The 20660-nt window shown below is 41.2% G+C and overlaps 1 protein-coding gene and 1 pseudogene across 1 annotated transcript; one reads left to right on the top strand and one right to left on the bottom strand.

The window, feature by feature from the left end:
* Positions 1-7208: 7208 nt before the first annotated feature.
* LOC128124490 (pre-mRNA cleavage complex 2 protein Pcf11-like) lies at positions 7209-11180 on the bottom strand. The gene has a single exon (XM_052760831.1). The coding sequence runs from the start codon at positions 11178-11180 to the stop codon at positions 7209-7211; it is 3972 nt and encodes a 1323-aa protein (XP_052616791.1).
* A 1956-nt stretch (positions 11181-13136) lies between these two features.
* Positions 13137-16631, top strand: LOC128124144 (ubiquitin carboxyl-terminal hydrolase 29-like; annotated as a pseudogene).
* Positions 16632-20660: the final 4029 nt, after the last annotated feature.

The raw sequence follows: 20660 nt of genomic DNA, 5'->3' as shown, positions 1-20660 counted from the left end.
ACCAGGCTTTTAGTATTTTTTCTACCCTCACAATGTTAACTTATGTGTATCTTCTTACACAGTTGTGGGGTGTTTACCCACCAACCCCACAGCTCCCCAGAGTTTTCTTGAGTGCGAGCAGCAGGAAATATTAGATAGAAGGATTTGTTGCAGAGAATCTTGCGGAGATAAACAGATTGAAAATAAAGGATAGCCTCGAGAGGGCCTGGAACTTTTTCCAATGGGCCCCAAATGGCTCTGCCCCAGGGTTTTTATAGAGACACCAAGGGGTGGAACAAAAGAACTCCTCCCCCAGCACAGCCAAGTTGCAGACCATCTCAGACACCTGCACTCAGGCCCTTGGTCCTAATCATCCTCTATGCGGACCTGCTGGGTAAAGCCACAAGGAACCCGAGAACGGGCTCCCACAGGTCCCCCCTTCTTAATATATAAAAAATAACTATTAATGGCTTACAGCAATCTCCATAGCTGTTACACCTCCCAGTATGGGAGTAGAGGATGATATAGATGGCATTTCTCTTTTGAATAAGGTCCAAGGTGACTACAGCAGTCTTAGCTGCCTCAAGCCCTTTCTAAACCAAAAACTCTTAAGGCGACTACAAACTTAAAGAATCCCTTAGCTTCATCATTACCCTTAACAGGTTAACATAAATATTGCTATACATAGTCACAATTCTCCCAATCTTACAACACAAAGCAAACTCTTAACAGAACCATTTGAATTAGCATATATGGTGCTATATATAGTTAACAATTTTCTCCGTCTTACAACTTTAACTCAATCATTTGAATTTTCTTGCTAACAGAGCATAGGAAAAACTTCGATGTTTTCACATCAAACTTAAATATTTCCTTAACTCCACAAAACCAGCGTGCATTAATATCAATAGGTTAAACATAATTTCTGCAAACATAATTCAACCTTAATTCACTCATAACTCCTCCTTTTCTTTATAATTTTTTAAACAAAATCTCAAACCTAGTTAGAGGAAACCAAACTTATACACTTCAATATTTTCAATCTAACCATTAACATTTTGAAAACTTTTAGCAAAACATTCAAAAGCAGTTTCTTAATAAATCTCTTTACACTTTAAAAGTAGTCTTAGTCTACCCCATTTGCATTTCTTACTAACAAAACATGACATTAATCCACTCAACAATTTTTGAAATTAGACTAAGGAATACTAACTCTCCCTTTTCTCTATAATTTTTTAAGCAAAATCTCAAGCCTAGTTAGAAGACCCAAACTTTTCCATTTAAACAGTTCCATTGGGAACACAAAACCAGTTCTGTACGTAATTCCATTTTTACATAAACAATTCCACAAAACAATTGCATTTCTAACACAGAACAATACATAAATCACCAGCATATATGCATACACAAAACTGCATCTTGAGTCAAGGTAGAAACAATACATTTCTTCATTTAAACAGTTCCATTTTTAACCCAATTCCAGAAAACAGTTCCTAGGTCATTTCTATAAGTCACCTGAAAATTGTCCCATTGCAATGACTTCTATTGTTCATTTTATTAAGTCCCAAAATTAAAATGATAAATTTTGGTACTAGCCTTCCAAATATGAAGAAATCCATAACAAAAAATCTTTCTGTAGTTTTATCTCATTTTAAGTTCAAAAAGTTCAAACAAGAAATAAATTCTGGTATCAGGCTTTCATTTCAAAATATGAAGAGACATTTTACAACCAAAACTTTTTGCCGTTAACAATTTTAGTTCAAACAAGCGTCTCTGCAACTTTTGTTCTCACAGACAAAGACCTTTTTAGGTACAGTAGTATTCTAAACCGCACCGTTTTTGATGTTAGCTCAGGTTTTTCTGTGTTGCGTTGATTTTCCACGGATCTCAGCAGAGGATGCCGTGTGCTGGTTCTGGCGTCCGCCATTCTTAGCTTCTTAGCGGCTTTTGGAGCTTTTGAAACCATTCAGACGGCCTACTTTGCAGTCTCCTAGGACACTACCTTCTGTGTCTTGGGTTCTTTCACCATATACATTAAGCTTAGATTCACAATCAACATTTACACTTTTTCACAAACTCACATATAACATGTGCTTAAGCATAAACTCACACATTTTTACAAACTCACATATAACATATTAGCATCTACTTATTTATATTCTTTAAGGAAACTATAGAGCTACTTTAGCAAATATATTGCTTATTACTTCTTATATACTTCTTATTTCTTATTTAAACTTACATTTACAACTAGTATCTTTACTTCTTACAAGCTTATTACTACATGTCTTAAGACTACCTTAGATATTTCTTGCAAGCTTATATTCTTAAAGGAACTCTATAGATCTATTTCACAAACTTATATAGGGCTACCATTAGCATATATTTAACATAGCAAACACCTAAAGATTTCTTAACAGAGATCTAACAAGAAAATTTTTACAAACTCACATATCTTATTTTCATCTTTTTATCTATTTCTTACTCTTAATTATTATTACTATCTCTATTAGAAAGATTCTCTTAACTAGACAGGAAGTACGCACATCATTTCTAAAGTTTAGAGTTTATAGTCAGCTTTGTTATAAAGCACTGGGATTTAGTGAGTGTTGTTGCTAGGGGACTGTAACCTTCCCAGGATGATGCCACACTCCAAAGTTGCCAGTTCTCTCAGTCATTCCTGACCGGCAGAGATGCACTGTCAGCGGTAGACAGTTTTTAACTAGAGGCTGTCCCTTCACCCAAATTCATAATAGGTCCCCTCAGTGCTTCAATTCAGACAAACATTTCTATTACAGCAATACTTTTGGTTTGCTCTACCAAAAAACGTCACTTCACGCTGAGGGTGATATTACCGTATTTAGCTGCTGTAAAGCTCTTTGCCAAATACTGCACAGCTATTAGGTGATATAAAGTATTTTTCTAAAGAAGCTAGTAAAGCCAAAAGGGGCACAGCTCTGTCTCTATTTCCTCACTGTTTGCATTAACCAGTGACAAAACCTCAGAAACACTAATCGAGCCACTTTCATTCTGGTTCCTTTATAGGAATGTCATTGGAGCTGAATTCTCTTAGTTCCATGCTCCTTACAAATGCTCCAGTAACCACCGAGCTTCATTCTCCTCTTGTGAAAAAACACAAACATGTCCTCGATCCCATATTAAAACAGGATCAAGACCCTTCCATAATCCCGAGCAGGGATCTTTTCATTTCACTTGAGCAAAAGTCGCTTGGGTGCCACTGTGCCAAAATCTGCGGCAGACTGCTCATAGATATCCATATTAAAAAGTTCAGAACAAAAAGAGCATGATTTAATGCATTATGTGGCAATTGAGGGTAAATTTCTTCCTTTTTTATATTTAGTTTTTGAAGTTCTATTTTAAGACTGCTATGAGCGCTTTCCACAGTACCTTGTCCCTGAGGGTTATAAGGAATACCTGTTTTATGTACGATTTCCCATTGGGTACAAAATTGTTGAAACGCCTTACTACTATATCCAGAACCATTATCAGTTCTAATAATTTTTGGTAAACCCATATATGAAAAACACTTCAAGCAGTGCATAATTACATGTTTTGTAGCTTCCCCAGGTTGTGCATTAGCCATTAAAAATCCTGAATAAGTGTCAATGGTCACATGGACATACCTTAATTTGCCAAATTCTACAATATGAGTAACATCCATTTGCCATAGATGATTGGGAAGAAGACCTAGAGGGTTTACCCCTAAGTGAGAGATGGGAAAATATTTTGGACATATCCCACATCGTTTACCTATTTGATGAGCTACTTCTTTGATAAGATTGAATTGCTTTCTTAAGCTTTTGCTATTTTGATGAAGAGCATGTGACTGCTGAGCCATTTCCACTTGGGATAATGCTCAGCCATTGCATCACCCTTAGCTAAAGGACCTGGAAGATTGGGGTGAGCTCTAATATGGCCCACAAAGCATGGCAGCTTTCTTTTGTGAATAGCGTTTTGAATTTGTTGAAACATTTTGACCTGATTGTTGTTAGTTCCAATATTGTCACCAAAACTGTTACTAATCAAAGGAGTCAAGAACATAGATGTTCTTTCATGAAAGGTATCCTTCATTAGCTTACTTTGAGAAAAAGCATTTTCAGGATCTAGTATTTTCATTTCATTAGCTTTAACTCCGGATGTTATTAGCAGCTGTGATATTTAGCATTGATTTCTTATAAGGAACTTTCAGGTAAAGCAACTCTTTTGTAAGACAGCTAGATTTTCTGAAGTTTTTCCAGTCTATAAAGCAGTCATTTCTTTTTTTGAATGCCTGTTTCCTTGTCTCCTTATTAGATTTGCAAAGGAATTACTCATTTCAGGTAGTTTGTTCAAAAGGCAAAGAACTTTAATTTCAACATAAGTTTCTTCATATCTAAGACAACGTTCAGTGTATAAACTGTTTTCCCTTGTTTTAAGGATTTTAAAGTGGCTAGTTTGCTCTTATAGGTAGCTTTTTGTCATCCAACTACCGTAAAAACTTTGCACAGCTATTAGGGTAAATAAGGCCTTTTACCAATAGAGCCCCAAACCGCAAAGGACCTAGTTCTGTCCTTTCAATTTTTCATTGGAACTGACACTTAAACTCTTAGACGATTTTCCTCCTTACTCTTTTAAAAGTTGTATTTTAAGTTTACCATGAATGTATTTTCAAGCTGACAAAAGTGTTTCAGGGCAATGTCACCATCTTTAGTGGAAAAACTACCCTTCCCAGAATGCATTTCCCTTGTATCAGTCCAAAATAATATCAGTCCCTTATATCAGTCATTTCCCATAGTTCTTTTTGGGTCTGAGAGTCAGTTGGTTCTCTTTTACCAGACTTGCTTACAAATTCTTGCCCAGGAGGTTTGAACAAAGTTTTTTGCTTTTGCAACAGGAGATGTGAACAAGCATCATACATTTTCAATTATGAGACATGGGGAGGTTTCTATTCTCTCCTCAGCTGGCTTCAACAGGTGTCTCTCCTTCACTTGACACTGCACCTGCCTCATTAGCCAGCATTGAGGCTGGCATTTCTGATAGCAACTTTCCTAGGGGCTTGTGTTTGTCTTAGCCAGTCAGTGAAAAACAAGATCATGTACAACAGCTTTTCCATACCTCTTTCAGAGAGATTTTCTCCCACTGATTTAATTCTCATTTTGCTTGCCCCCCACCCCCAGATACAGAGCTTCAGCTATCTGTCTGCGGCTCTGTACCTATGCTAGCTGCTTTTGGAGGTAGGGGCTTTTTTTTTCTCCCCCGAATCTGCCTCAGATTCTAGCAGCTTTTCAGGTCATATATTTTCTAGGGAGGATTATGTCCCATCTCTGTTTCTTCAGAGTCTTTCTCCCAGACAGTATCCAGTTTGGTCTCAGTTTATCCCCTCGACCCCAGAAACAGTTTCCAACACTACAGTGGTGGCTTTCCCTGCTGCTGAAGGTAGGGGCTTTTTATCCATTTCTGTTTTCGGGGTCTGTGTGATTTGCGTACAGACTGAAAATCTAACAAGGGAGGATTTTGCCATTTCTAAACTCCCATTAGGACAGGTGTTTTGCCTCATCAGGCCTTCACCTGGCCCAGTCCCCCAGTGGGTTGTGTTTGCTTGTCTGGGTGCTCAAGGACAGCGCTTATGCCAGAGGCAATCACCCCTTAGGGCTACACTCCCTCATCTCAGGGAGTCAGTTGAAACAAAGCTTTTCTCAAAGAGATGCTTTCTCCCAATAGAAAAGAAAGCTTTACTCCTGGATAGTTCTGTTTTGCCCTGGCTGGGCTCTTTCCCCAGACAGCGTTCTGACTCAGCTGCACAACTGCTTCAGACACAGTTTAGCTTTACTGTTTTCCCAGAAAGGTCCTTACTCTGATAGGAAAGCTTTTCTCAGATTGTTTTGCAGCCGTGGACCTATCAACCCGGGACTTGTAGGAAATTGCACAACTGTGCCGTTCCCACTGGCTTTAGCTTTGTTTGTTCATTAGCAATCTTTCCCTGGGTCCTGCACCTTCCTGCCTCAGCTCTGTGCTCCAGGAAGTTTGCAACTGCAGGAACCCTAGTATCCTGGAAATGCACTCCAACTCAGAGACACTGGGTTTTTGCTCAGAAACAAGGATACCATGCAAACAGTTTGCATTGCTTCAAGGGATCTTTGCATTAGAATGATTAGGAGTATCTTTTCATTCTGAAACGCTCACTCAGAAACAAAACCCTTGATGCCTCAGCTCGGCTGTAACAGAAAAGCTTGGCTTTTTAGCTTTTCTCAGGTAAAGTTTCCTGCCCTTTTGGGCTCTCTGTAGCTCTTTACCCACACTGTCCCAAGCGTTTCCCTCAGAGGACTCTGACCCACTGTCTTTTACTTGCTTGAAGAGACAGAGCTTAGAGAGGTTTTTAGAAACTTGTCCCTGCCTCCTGCATTGCAGGGAGGATTGTTAAAGCTTGAAAGAACTTAGAGAGGTTTTGCTGTCTTAAGAAGTTTGTTGTTTTCCCTTTGAGCTAATCACAGGTGGTCCCCATACTAATATTTCCAGGTGATTCTAATTTGTCCTTCTGAGAGAGAAAGTCAAAGGCTTTCGTTTTTAAGTTTAAGAGAGCTTTTGAGAAAGATTAAGGCTTTTTAGAGAGATCCCACCCCCAAATTTTCCAAGAAAAGCTTTTTAGTTTAAGAGAGATTTTTTTTCCCCTGGAGGTGTCTGGTCACCTGAGAACTGGGTGGACCCCAGAGCCTGGTCTCCCCTGTGTGGACAGGGACTGTGGCCTGTCCTCAGGATGAACGCTGCCTCAGCCTCTGCAGAGAGATGTGTGTGAGCTCACAACACAGAAGAGTCTTGTACCAAACACTTATGTGAGAATGTAGTGTCACAGCTTCTTCAGAGGGCTGAGATGGGGATTGTTGGAGACGCACAAGGATCAGGACGTGAACTCAACTATTTTATTATAGCAAAATATTTTTATTTATAATTTACAGTTCACAAGAGAAAAATCATACATTTTTACACATGCAATTTCATTTTGTTAAATTTGCACTCACCTAGAGAACTTTCACACAAGTACCTGAAACTGTGCAGGCATTAGGAAATGCAAATACTAAAACCTATTTAAAAACCAAATGATAGTTGAAGGCCCTGCCTCAGCTAGACAATTTATAGAGATAGATGTCTATATATACATAAAAAACTTCACTTTCTAGATCCAACAGCAGCTTTTGCTACAAAAAAACAAAACCATAACATCCCCATTTTATTTAAACTGACTCAACTGTATCATTTTCTGTTTTAATGTCAGTGGGTGTTGCTATACTTTCTTCTGAACAGGCTGGTGGGGCATCAGTTTGCTCTTCCTTAACTTTGAGACTTTCACAGGGTTCTTGCAAATCCTTTTTGACAGTGTTCAACATAATGTTCCAAGGGTTTTCAACTGGTGTCTTCATGGCAGATGGTTTAAAATCAAAAGAAGATGTATTTTGGTCATCTGCATAACACGATGGATGGTAAATCTTTCCGTCTACTCCAATAGCATTCTTTAAGTGCCATTCCTCCTCCTCTTCATCCCAGTACTGTTCAAATTGTTCTTGACAAATTTCACAACTCTCAAGTGCTCCAAATGGTCCAGCAGGGACACTTTGGAACTCCTTTGCTTTAGAAGCCTCCTGAGATTTTTGGACAATGTCTTTATGAACCTTTTCAAAACACTGGTGTTCTGCACGTTCTTCCAGATCAGCTATTTCTTCAAATTCTATCCAGTCCTTTAAACTGCAGTACCAACGTCTATGAGTGACCTTTCTGCTAACATCTTTCTTAGTTCTATTTTGCTGATAATGCCAGTCCAAGTGATCTGCATAAACATCTCTCTGAGATGTCAGAAACCTCATTCCACAAGAAGAACACTGATTCCCCATGTACAGCCGGTTTATGATACTGTCATAACGATGTTTCAATTCTTCAGTTTTAAAGTTAGTGAGATCTGGAACATCTTGATCTTCATTCTGATCCTTTACCTCTTCAGAGGGAGGCTGAGCATCAGCCTCCTTTTCCTGTATTGCAGTTGAATCAGGCTGTGACAATTTGAGAATTCCTGCTTTTAGCAGTTTTGAAAACAATTCATGTACATCCACCTCACTGAGATGATGATCGGGATATGCCTTAGGAAGACCTCCTGAAGGATTTTGAATAAAAGCTCCAGCATTCTGTGGATGAACTGGTAAAAACTGTTGTCCTTGGACAAATGCTACTGGCTGAGCAACACCAGTCAGAACCTGTTGAGATGTCTGAATATGTCCTACTGACATTGGACTAGGTAAAGTGCCCAAGTTTCCCAACTGAGAACTCTGAAGATTCTTTTCATCAAAATAATGTCCTGAAGCTCTGTTAAGGGCATTTGAGAAATTCTGGTTTCCAGGGCTTTGAGGTCCATTAAAATTGGGTCCTCGAGGTGTATCAAATATTTGTTCATGTCTTTGGTATTGTAGTCTTGGAGATGGAACATTCAAAGCTTTGCCAGGTGGGTCATTATATGGGCTAGTCTGATTGAAAGAGTCAAGCCTTTGTGAGGAATGATTGTCTTGTTGGGTAACTCGTAGACCAAGAGGAATGTCAGATCTTGATGCTTGCTGCTGTTGTGGCCCATCAAATCTTTGAGGTGCACTATCAAATCTCGGTTGAACCTGCTGTCCAGGTGGCACAGCAAATCTCTGTGAACCTGGCTGACCAGTTCTTTTAAATCTAGGACCCGGCTGGCCATGTAATCCATCAAATCTTGTCAAAAGTGATGGCTGACCTGGCTGTCCATCAAACCTTAGAGAGTGACAACCTTCAAATCTTGGACCACCTTGACCCAGAGGTGCTTCAATTCTCAGGCCACCTCCTCGTACAGGACGCTTAAAACTCAATCCAACTTTCTGTTGATCTAAAGGTCCTTCAAACCTGATCCCAAGCCCTGGTTGGCCATGTGGTCCCTCAGACATAAGGTTCCCACCTAGTTGATTATGTCCTTCCAATCTTAGACCAGCTACAGTCTGAACATGGGGACCCTCAAACCTCATTCCAACTCCTTGCTGTAGCAAAGGGCCCTCATATCTGATAGCACCACCTGGCTGATCATGAGACCCATCAAACCTAATTTCATCCCCTGATAGACCATGACCCCCCTCAAATCTAAATCCACCTACAGGCTGACATTGAGGATTATCAAATCTTGGACTGGCTACAGGCTGTCCATGAGGGCCCTGAGACCTCAGACCACCCACAGGCTTACCCCCGGGTCCTTCAAATGGCACACCACCTGTAGATCCCTCGAAACTCACACTAGGTGAACCCTCAGATTGAATACTGTCTCTTTCTCCTCCGTGACCAATTGTCCCTTCACACTGCAGAGTTGTTCCTACTGGTCCTAGAGGAACTTCAAATCTCAAAGGGCCCCCACCTCCTAACTGACCTTGTGGTCCTTCGAATCTCATAGGGCCTCCTCCCCTCATTTGTCCTGGTGACCCATCAAAACAAACAGAACCCGGTGTAGGAGGTGCATCCATTCTAGGGCTTAATTTATTTGGGCCTTCAAAAATCATCTTGGCTGGGACATCTCTCCTCACAGAGGGCCTACCAAGCCCATCAAATAATGGTCGGTCTACAGCTAAAGCTGTAAGCTGCTGATTTGTTTGAAGGCCAGCAAATCTTGATGCTGGGCCATCTACAAATGGTTTATCTGAATCTTCATATCTAGGTCGCTTAAGTGGAAAATAACCATTGAATGGAGATCTCTGCTCCTCTCCTCCACCTTCTTGATCCTGAAAGAGCTGTCCAATTTGATGCACAACACCAAGGAATTCTTCCTGTGTAATTTCACCAGAAGCTAAACGTTCACTCGTCTTTTGAAGGAATTCTCTCTGGCTTGCAAGTGTTAACTCTTTAGGAATCTGAAGATTGGCATCTACCCTTGGTTGATGGTGCTGCTTTGGGGTTCGAGGTGACAAGATTCCTTTAGTGCTTGACCGGCCATCCCTATGCCTTAGATGAGGTGCTTTACTATGTTCATCACAATATTGGAAGCTTTGACTTTCTTCCCAACCAGATTTCCCTCTTTTGGCAGACTTGGAGCTTTGCCAATTCTCTATATTCTCTTTTGGCTCAGAATCTGACTTCATAGAACGTTTACTTGCAGTTTCTTCAGGCCGATCTTCATGCATCTCTTTCAGCAGTCTGGGATCTCGAACATCCTGCTTAGTACTTCTTTTAACATTTCTTTCTTCCCTAGAAGGTGCTGGGAACTCTTCCATATGTAACTGTGTAAGTCCTGACTGATCTGTCTTTCCAGCTTTGGGGGCCAATGTTGAAAACATACTTCTTTGCTTTCCTTTGGGTGACCAAGACTGAGGTGACCTCGATCTTGATCTCTTTTGAGAACTTGATCTCCCTGGTTTTGTCTCCTGTTTTTCTAATTCTTCTTTAACCATGCCCTGTGTTTGCGCAATGCCATTTATGATTTCACTTCTACTTCCAATCAGCCTGTGTTCAGATGATTTTATGTGCTCCTCTTTCTGCTTCTGAAGCTCCAGGTTTTTCTGCTGAAGTTCTAACAACTGTTTTTGTTTTTCAAGTATCTCTTGCCTTATTCGTTGTTCTTGAGTAAGATTCTTCTGTACATGAGGTACATTTGGGGGAGTGGAAATACTGGGGGAGCTGACCACTGTACCAGGTGCTGAAGGCTCCTCAGGTGATTTATTTAAAAATTTGGGAGTCATATGGATGCTAGATATCTTCACATTAGGGGGCAGAGGTTTAATAGGCCAAGCAGGATCTAATGAATTGACTCTGACATCTAAGGCATAAAGTTTCTTCAAAGGGAATATTTTATCCCATGTGGAACGTAATTCAAATAAACTTTTTCTTGTATTTCGATCCACCTTTTCAAACACACAGATAAATGTTGCAACTAGATTTTTAGTAAAGGCAGTGAGATACTCTTTTCCAACGTTTTTCACAATAGAATCCATAAGGTACAGAAGAGGAAGCTTCTCTGAGGAAGGAGCCTTGGCCGTTTGGGCCTCAATGAGAGAGACGATCTCCTTGGCGAAGGGCAGGTTCTCCTGAGCTACAATGGTCAACATATTGATGTGCGGTTTGCTATTGAAAGTCAGGTCTTCCAGCGATGACTGATAATCCCGACAGATGTCTTCCAGGGATCTGGCAGCCCCTGCCTTGGCCGCAATCTGCTCTGACATTGTGCCAAGGCCCCCCTCCAAGGTCTGCTACTGCCTAAGGTGAAGCACTGGATACCCTCCTCCCTTGCTAAGCCTAGGCCTTGCTCCCTAATTCTCCTGAGGCTGGGGCTTCACTGCATGTATACCTTGGAGGAAGGGTGGGGAGCAACCCAGGTGGATCCTCAGGGAAGAAATGTCACAGCCTAACCGGGAATCTGTCCTTTGACCTACAGTCTGTCCTTAGCTTCTTCTAACTAAACTCCAGCTTTTCCTGATCCAGTTCTAACAACTGTTTTTTTTTGCAAGTAATTGTTTGTAGATGAATTTATAAATAGTTTTATTAAATAAGTAACACAGCCAAATACAGGGGTAATAGCTGAAGTGATAGAGAAGTAGCAAAAAGCCACAAGCAGCCTTACCTTACCTGCACGCTGTAGCCTTCACAAAGAGAGCCTCTTCCTGTCTAACCTCTGCTTTTATAGGCTTCCTGTTCTGCCTTCTCATTGGCTCTAAGCCCAGCCACGTCACTTCCTCGTCACTGCCCATCTATACAGACCTAGAAATAAAGGGTGTGTCACAGAGACCCTGCCTATCACATGATCGGTATTAAGGGCGTGTCTACCACTGACCTTAATCCGATCACGTGATAGGCAGGGTCTCTGTGCCAGGTGATGAAGGCTCCTCAGGTGATTTATTTAAAAATGTGGACTTTAGGTAGATGCTAGATGTCTTCACATTGGGGGTCAGAGGTTTAATAGGCCAAGCAGGATCTAATGAATTGACTCTGACATCCAAGGCACAAAGTTTCTTCAAAGGGAATATTTCATCCCATGTGGAACGTAATTTAAATAAAATTTTTTTCTAGTATTTTCATCCACCTTTTCAGACACACAAATAAATGTTGCAACAAGATTTTCAGTGAAGGCAGTGAGATACTCTCTTCCAATGTTTTTCCCGATAGAATCCATAAGGTACATAAGAGGAAGCTTCTCTGACGAAGGAAACTTGGCGGTTTGGGCCTCAATGAGAGAGGATCTTCTTGGCAAAGGGCAGGTTCTCCTAGGCTACCATGGTCAGCATACTGATGTGTGGTTTGCTATGGAAGGTCAGGTCTTCCATCAACGACTGATAATCCTGACAGGTGTCCTCCCTTGTCCCGGAGCCCTGGCCTCAGCCAGAGTCTGCTCTGACATAGCGCCTATGCCGGGCGGCCTCTCTCTGCAGTCAGTGCTGCCAAAGCTGAAGCTGCTCCACACCATGCCTCCCTTCTAACACCTGGGCTGTGCTCCCCAGCTCTCTAGGGGCTGTGGCTTTACCACAGGCTGATCAAGGAGGAGGGATGGGGGACCACCCTGGGGAAACTCAGGGAAGAAATGCCACATTTCACTGGGAATCTCTGTCCACTTCCAGGAGCCACTGAGGCTCCTTTCTCAACACACACAAAAAGGCCCAGTTAATTGTTTCAATGGGATTCCAGAGTGTTTGAAAGATGGGTTCCCAGGAGGTGCTGTCTTTACTGAGAAGGTCTAGACTTAACTTTATACGCTCCAACCTAGGGAAAGTTCCACCATCTTAGACTTGACCTTACAGGCTCCATCTTAGGGAAAGGGCCACCATCTTAGACTGCCTGCTGTACTCAGTAAGAGTTTATTAGCCTGGTGGTGGTGGTGGCACAAGACTTTAATCCTAGCACTCCAGGAGGCCTCTGAGTTTGAGGCCTGCCAGGGCTACAAAGTGAGTTCCAGGAAATGGGCAAAGCTACACAGAGAAACCTTGTAAAGAGAGAGAGAGACAGAGACAGAGACAGACAGAGACAGAGACAGAGAGAGTTTACCAGGGGAAGGATGCTGAAGTGGGTGCTTAGGCCTGTGGGAAATAATTGTGCAGGAAGAAAGGAAAGGGATAAAAAGGAACTGGCTTGTTATAGATGACCCCCCTCCCCAACCCACACACAAGCACATATGGTTTTAAGTAGCTATGCCCCACCTGCACATAGATCATGTGATCATGCTGCACACATATTATGAGACCAAGAGGCACAGGTATTAGGTAAGATGTAAGGCACTCAGAGACTCACTAGAAATTCTCCCATTCTCTCTAGTCTGTTTTCTTTTTAGGGTGGGGGGGGAGAGGTTCCCTTAGAAGCCTTCTATGTTTATTATTGTCACTTGTGGGTCTGCAGTTATTAATATCACTGCAAAAGAAGCTTCCTTGCCCCTCACCCTCTTTTTGAGCCTGCCTCTGCCTTTGCCCACTTGGTTTGGAATTGTGGACCTTCCTGCCTCAGCCTCACAAGTAGTTGAAATTACAGGACTGAACCCTAGGTCCAGATATATTTTTGTTTTCATTTGATTTTAGAAATGATCTACAGTTTTATTTTTTAATTTTAATTTATTTGTGTAGTTGTTTTGTCTACATGAGTATGCGTCTGCCCTGGTAGATTTCCGTGCTTCTTTTTTTTGGTAATTCCTTACTATCCCTTCATTTTCCATTTCAGAATTTGGAATGGATATTTTGTGGTGAGGTTATATGTCAGAAAAATGTCACTTGTATGGTTTTCTTTTTTGGAGAAAATGTTTCTCTGAGTAGCCCTGGCTATCCTGGAACTCACTATGTAGAAGGGTTGGCCTGGAATTCAGAGACCTGCATGCCTCGGCCTCAGTGCTGAGTGCTGGGATTAAAGGCTTGCACCACCTGGTAGAAATATGTGACTTTACCAGAGCTGCCAATGTAAGGACTGCCTAGAGTTTCAGTGTTTGAATGGACTTTGGACTCATTATTATTACATTTATTTCGTGTGTGTGTGTGTGTGTGTGTGTGTGTGTGTGTGTGTGTGTGTGTGTAACATATTGGGTGTTGTCATCAGGGGACCACTTACAAGTGTTGTTTCTCTCCCTCCATCAAATGGGTCCCAGGGATGGAACTCAGGTCCACAGGCTTCATCGCAAGTAGCTTCACCTGCTGAGTCAGCTAGTCAGCTTGGGCTTTGGGCTTTTAGATAGTGTTGGAATAGTTGATCATGACAGATCTTTTGCAATTGGACTGAGTGCATTTTGTGTGATTAAGTCTCTGATCACATGAAAGCAGTGATCCATTTTGCAGAAAGCACCAGGAGTCAGTTTGTGGATCCTTGAATACTACACAAGAAGGTGGAGCTCCATTCCCCATGAAGATGCCAGTTTCAGAGCCAAACTCCAGAAGTAGTCATGCTGAAAAAGAGAGTGGAGAAACACAGAGCAAAAACAGGAAGATAAATGTAGCATGAATCTTAAAAGGTCTTAATATAAACAAACCCAGAGCCAGATATTGGGGTGAATGCTGGAATCAGAAAATCTGACAAGCCACAGCTTCCTAACCTTGCCTATTCCTCAGATGATTCTGTTTCCTCAGACTGGAAGCCTCTGAGTCCTCATCCAGAATGAATCTCACCTGAACTGCTTCTAAAAGCCTAAAAGCTTAACCAGGTCAAATTCCTGGTTTTCACACCTTATATACCTTCCTGGGATTAAAGGCTCACTTTGTGGGATAAAAGGCATGAGTCCAGATACCTCAGTAGTTGGATGGGGTTTCTAGCATGACAATTAGGGTGTTTGGCCATCCCATCACCAGAGTAGGTCAGTTCGGTCTGTCTCTCGACCATTGCCAGCAGTCTGTTGTGGGGGTATCTTTGTGGATTTCTGTGAGCCTCTCTAGCACTTTGCTTCTTCCTATTCTCATGTGATCTCAGTACGTGGGGAAGGCTTTGCCCTGGAGGAGGTGGAAATGGGGGGTGGGCTGGGGGGAAGGTGAGGGCGGCTGGAGAGGGGAGAACAACGGAACCCGTGGCTGATATGTAGAACTGAATTTATTGCAAAATAAAAATAAAAAAATTAAATAAAAAAAAAGGCATGAGTCACCATGCCTGGCTGTTTCAAATGTGGCTTTAAACTCAGAGAGATCCAGATGGATCTCTGTCTCCCAAGTGATAGGATTAAAGGCATGTGTGCACCATTTTCTGGTCTCTATGTCTATCTATGGCTGTTCTGTCCTCTGACCCCAGATAAGTTTATTAGGTTGCACAATATATTGGGGAACACAATATCACCACAGAGAAAATCACTCTCTAGTGTAGAAATAAATGAGGACATCTTGAAGAAAAATAATCCTGAATCAGAAAAGAAATTCAAGACCTATAACTCCAGGAATAAAAGAAGTGAAGGAGAGAAACCAATGGCTTTAAGAGATTAGGGCCAGGCGGTGGTGGCGCGCACCTTTAATCCCAGCACTCGGGAGGCAGAGGCAGGCGGATCTCTGTGAGTTCGAGGCCAGCCTGGGCTACCAAGTGAGTTCCAGGAAAGGCGCAAAGCTACACAGAGAAACCCTGTCTTGAAAAACCAAAAAAAAAAAAAAAAAGAGAGAGATTAGGAAAAGCCTGACATTGGGAAACTTGAACCTTCATTCAATCCCAACACCTGCTTGCGGCCTAACCTGGATGACACTATTCTTCCAACACTCATGATCTGATGAAAGTGGATCAAACTTTAGCCAGGAGACCCAAACATACACATATAATGAAGTCCAGCCTTCTCAAGACATTTATGTAAAGGAATTGAAATGTGAAGGCTTCTCCAATTTGGGAAATACCTGTTACATGAAATCGATTTTATAGCCTGTCTTTGGGATTCCAACCTTTGCAAAGGACTTGCTTACAAAAGGTATCCCATGGGAGAAAGTTTCAAATGATGATCTTATCAAGCCCTTAAGCCAACTGCTTGTCTTGAAAGACATCCAGGATATAGAGGTCAAAGGGGTGTTACTCATGAATGTGAAGAAACCCATTATCACAGTTGCAGACACATTCTTGGGTGATGAACAGAATGATGCCCATGAATTTCTAAGTCAGTGTTTAGACCAGATGAAAGTGAACATGGAAAAACTAAATACCATGTAGATTATTGAGAGAGATAATGAAGCCAAGAGTTCATCTCCATCAACATATGCTGGGACTGCCACCAACAAAAGGTTTGTTTGTCCTGTCAGTGCTAATTTGGAGTTAGAGCTGCAGAGCTCTATTGTTTGTGAAGCCTGTGGTGAGGCTACACTCAACACTGAAGTGAGTAATTACCTCTCTGTTGACCTGCACCAAGGAACAAGAGAAGAGCCTCTATCTATTCAAAAGTCTCTGGATCTTTTCTTTACACCAGAAAATAATTGAGCATAATTGTGAAAAGTACAAGAACAAGAATTCATTTCTCAGGTACACTTTGAAGAGGCTCCCCAGTGTCTTCATTGTTCATCTGAAACGCTACTACTTGACTGCTAATGGATTCTTGGTCACTCTGCAGTCAGTTGAGATTTCTAAGTATCTAAATGTATCTTCCCACTATAATGAAAACACCATTTCCCTTGACTGATGAGGTCTCCCTTGATGAATGCAATGTCCCAAATGTCTCTGGAGGGAATCTGCCTCTCAGCCAGTCAAAAATCATCTAGGAATGTGAAGAACTATGAGAAAATTAATGCAGATGGGATGTGAGATCATCACACTGCTACTAAGATTGTCAATTATTATTGTGATCTTAATGAAGAAACAAATCTGGAAATTCTCAAGAAATGGCTAAACAGCTGCTCCCTAATCATTGGAATAGACTCCACAAGGAATTCCTTTCTCAGGCATCACCACAAAGTTTTAAGGGTACTCAGGAGGACACAGAGGAGGATCTATATAAGTCTTCAGAATTGAGAGATCAGAAAGACGATGAAGATTCCCTTGGTACATCAGGGAATCCTAGATATAACAATGTTCCAGGAAGCAAAAACACAGTAGATGCTGCTGATGAGTCAAAAAACGTGGCATTGAAAGATGATCCTAAGAATTACAGACTGGTCAGTGCTGTCAGCTATTTTGGGAGTCCCTAAGTTTCAGGTCATTATGTAAGCTATGTGTAAGATTTTTCAAAGCAAGCATGGCTCCTGTACAGTGATGTCCAAGTTTTTGAGATCCCAGAGGCCTTGACTCAGGAGAATTAGCTTCCCATTGGATATATTTTTTTTACAAGCGTAAGGCGATATTTGAGTGGCTGTTGAAGAAGGCATCAGAGTGCTAGTTACTTGGAACGTCTAAAGAGCAAAAGAAGCCAGGTGGTGGTGGCACAGGTCTTTCATCCCAGCACTCAGGAAGCAGAGGCAGGCAGATCTCTGAGTTCAAGACTTGCCTGGTCTATAGAGTGAGATTCAGGACAGGCACCAAAACAACATAGAGAAACCCTGTCTTGAAAAAACTAAAACAAAAACAAACAAACAAATAAATTGAAATTTAAAAAAAAAAAGAGAGCAAAAGAAGAATGTGGAACTTCTCTCATCATTGCTTAATGGCTTTACACACTTCCTAGAAGAATCCTAAGTTCTACTCACATTGAAGACTCATGTAGGTCAACTGAAAACTCAGTAAACAAAACAAACAACATATTAGGACAGAAACCCATACATCCAAGATACTATTTAATGTGTTTTTCTTGCATGTATGTCTGTGTGAAGGTGTTGGGTTTTCTGAAATGGAGTTACAGGCAGTTGTAAACGGCGTGTTTGTGTAGGGAAATGATCCCAGACCAGAGCCAGTGCTCTTATCCACAGAGCCTTCTCTCCAGCCCTAACACAAGGTTTTTTTTTTTAAAGTCATTCATTACCAATAAACACAACAAGGAACTGAATAATACCGATGGTCTTAAAGTTTTGAGATGCACTATATAAAAGTCTTATTTTGTTAGTGTATATATGAATTGCTCATGTCATCTGGAGGATATTCATGATATTGTTTGCTTTCCCTAAATTCATGTATACCATTCTATTGTCAATTTATTAAAACAATTGTTTTTTGTATGAGTTTGTGACTCATTGCTCATGAAATTATCTATCTGCACAAAAACTGGTTTTGTGCTTACAAATTGCACAAATTGTAAGGCATAGCATCAGGGTTACATGGGAAATGAAATAGATAGAATGATAAATTTTGCAAGTTCAAAAGCTCTCTAAGGGCTCAGTGGATGAAAACACCTGCCACCCAGCCTGATGACACAAGACCTGCAAGTTGTCCTCTGACCTCTAGAGCTAGCACGTGTGCACATATATGGGTAAATCCATGAACAAAAAATATAAGTTTTTGAATCTCACTATGTGGCTCTCTCTGGCTTGGAAATCTCTATTTAGATAATGTTACTTTGAACATAGATGTTCCCTGGCTTTGATACCTGACCGTCGGTATTTAAATGTCTGGATCACAATGCCTAGCACAATAACATTTTTAAAGCACTCTTTTAAAAAAATTTTGAAGTGCCAAATATACGTGTTATATTCAAATCCTGATATGAGAAAATGGAGGGGTTCAAGGGACAGGGGGTCTGAGACAGACAGTCCTTTAGGTGAGAGCCTCATATATTAACACAAACAGCATGGTGGGGTTTTAAAGAGAACATTTCAATTCATAATACAAAGCAAGGTTCCCCCTAGTTCTCAAGAGAAGGAAGAGACCTTGTGCCATAAAGCAGCAGGCTTCCTTAATACAAAGTACCAAAGCACCTAGTAGTTTTCAACCTGATTCCAGGGTAGCAAGGGGAAGGGAAAACCAGCTGGGGTTGCTGGCTATGAGGTGTGTAGCCTGATCTGAGACACCTGCACCACATCTATTTCAAATATAAAAAAAAATATTAGTACAGATCCACTTTCAAGGGCCTGGGATGCTAGTTCTGTAGGTCAGAGCACTTGCTGTGCAAGCAGGAGGATTTGAGTTCAAATCCCCAGCACCCACGTAAGAAGCCCCTCCTTGCCATGTATGCCTGTGTCTCAGCACTGGGGGGTAGACACAGGTAGATTCCACAGCTCACTAACCAACCAACAGAGCCACAATGGGAAGTGTAGGTTTCAGATGTGGGACATTCACCAGAGAAAATTGCTGGGAGGTTGTGCTAAGGTCTTGGGCCCTGCGAATGTAATTAATGAAGACCACAAATGTAATTAATATCATGAGTGTAATTAATGAATATCATGAGTGCAATTAAGAAATAAATTTAAAGAAGTATGCTTTAATACAAAAAAGGATAAAAGGTAGATTTTTGGACCTACTCAAAAAATGAAAGAATATAGCTATAAGATAAAAAGGGAGATTATTGAATCTACTTTCAGAAAGGAACTACTTGTTTTAAATAGGATAAGCAATGAAAATTTTTTGTCTGAATTTGTCAAATGTTAATGGACTAGACATTGTTAATGTACTTCTTGACTGTGGATATTGTATATACTTATTGGATATAGTTTTTCTTGTATTAGTTATAAGCTTTTTAACTTTTAGACAAAAAAAGGGGAAATGTGGTGGTATTGTGTTCCCCAGTATATTGTTCACCTAAATAAACTTATCTGGGGTCAGAGAACAGAATAGCCGCTAGATAGACGTAGAGGCTAGGAAATGGTGACACACACACCTTTAATCCTAGCATTCAGGAGGCAGAGATCCCTTTGGATCTCTGTGAGTTCAAAGTCACACTGGAAACAGCCAGGCATGGTGACACATGCCTGTAATCCCAGGAACTGATGGCAGGAAACAGAAAGGTATTTAAGGCGTGAGGACCAGGAACTACAGCCTGGTTAAGCTTTTAATCTTTTAGCAGCAGTTCAGCTGAGATTCATTCTGGATGAGGACTCAGAGTCTTCCAGTTTGAAGAAATAGGATTGACTGAAAAGTTGGCGAGGTGAGGTTCGCTGTGACCTGTTCTGTCCCTCTGAATATTCAGTATTCACTCCACCCACACCCCTCAAAAAGAAAATAATGCTTTCCTTATACCCAGGACCACTCAGGATTGTCACAGCTGTTGCTCACGATCCTGCTGTACACCTCTAACTAAAGTGATGATATTGTAGCAGACTGTCAACTAAAGAGTCCCTCACAAATTGTAGCTTAATTTAAAGGGTCCCAAACAGGCCATGCCCACATCTCACATCATCATCTATTAGGAACAGGGATTGGGGAGAGAAAAAAAGGATGAGTGAGAAAGAAGATACAGAAAACAGAAGAGACTGGAGAGATGCTCAGTGTTGAAGTGCACTTGCTACTCTTCCAGAGGACACCTCGGGAGGCAGAGGCATGTGGATCTCTGAGTTCCATGCCACCCTAGTCTACAATGAGAGTTCCAGGACAGCCAAGGCTACACAGATAAACCCTATCTTGAAGAAAAAAAAAAACAGAGAGAATCTCAGCATCAGACAGATTAGGAAAAGATGTTTACCAAGTACACATCTAATTGAGGGCTGATACCCAAAATAAATAAAGAATCCAGAAAACTGGATATCAAGAAAGCAACTGAAATAAACACTGGGATACAGATTTAAACACAGAATTTACAAAAGAGGAAACTCAAATGCCTGAGAAACACTTAAATATTAAATATTCTTAGCCATCAGGGAAATGAAAATCAAAACAACTCTGAGGTTCTCATACCTTAAACCTTTTAGCAAGGCTATGATCAATAACAC

This window comes from Peromyscus californicus, unplaced genomic scaffold (assembly GCF_007827085.1).
Source record: "Peromyscus californicus insignis strain IS unplaced genomic scaffold, ASM782708v3 Scaffold_4__1_contigs__length_199733344, whole genome shotgun sequence".
NCBI lineage: Eukaryota > Metazoa > Chordata > Mammalia > Rodentia > Cricetidae > Peromyscus > Peromyscus californicus.
Note: the sequence above shows the minus strand (reverse complement) of the source record. Positions and strands in the feature narration are given on the sequence as shown.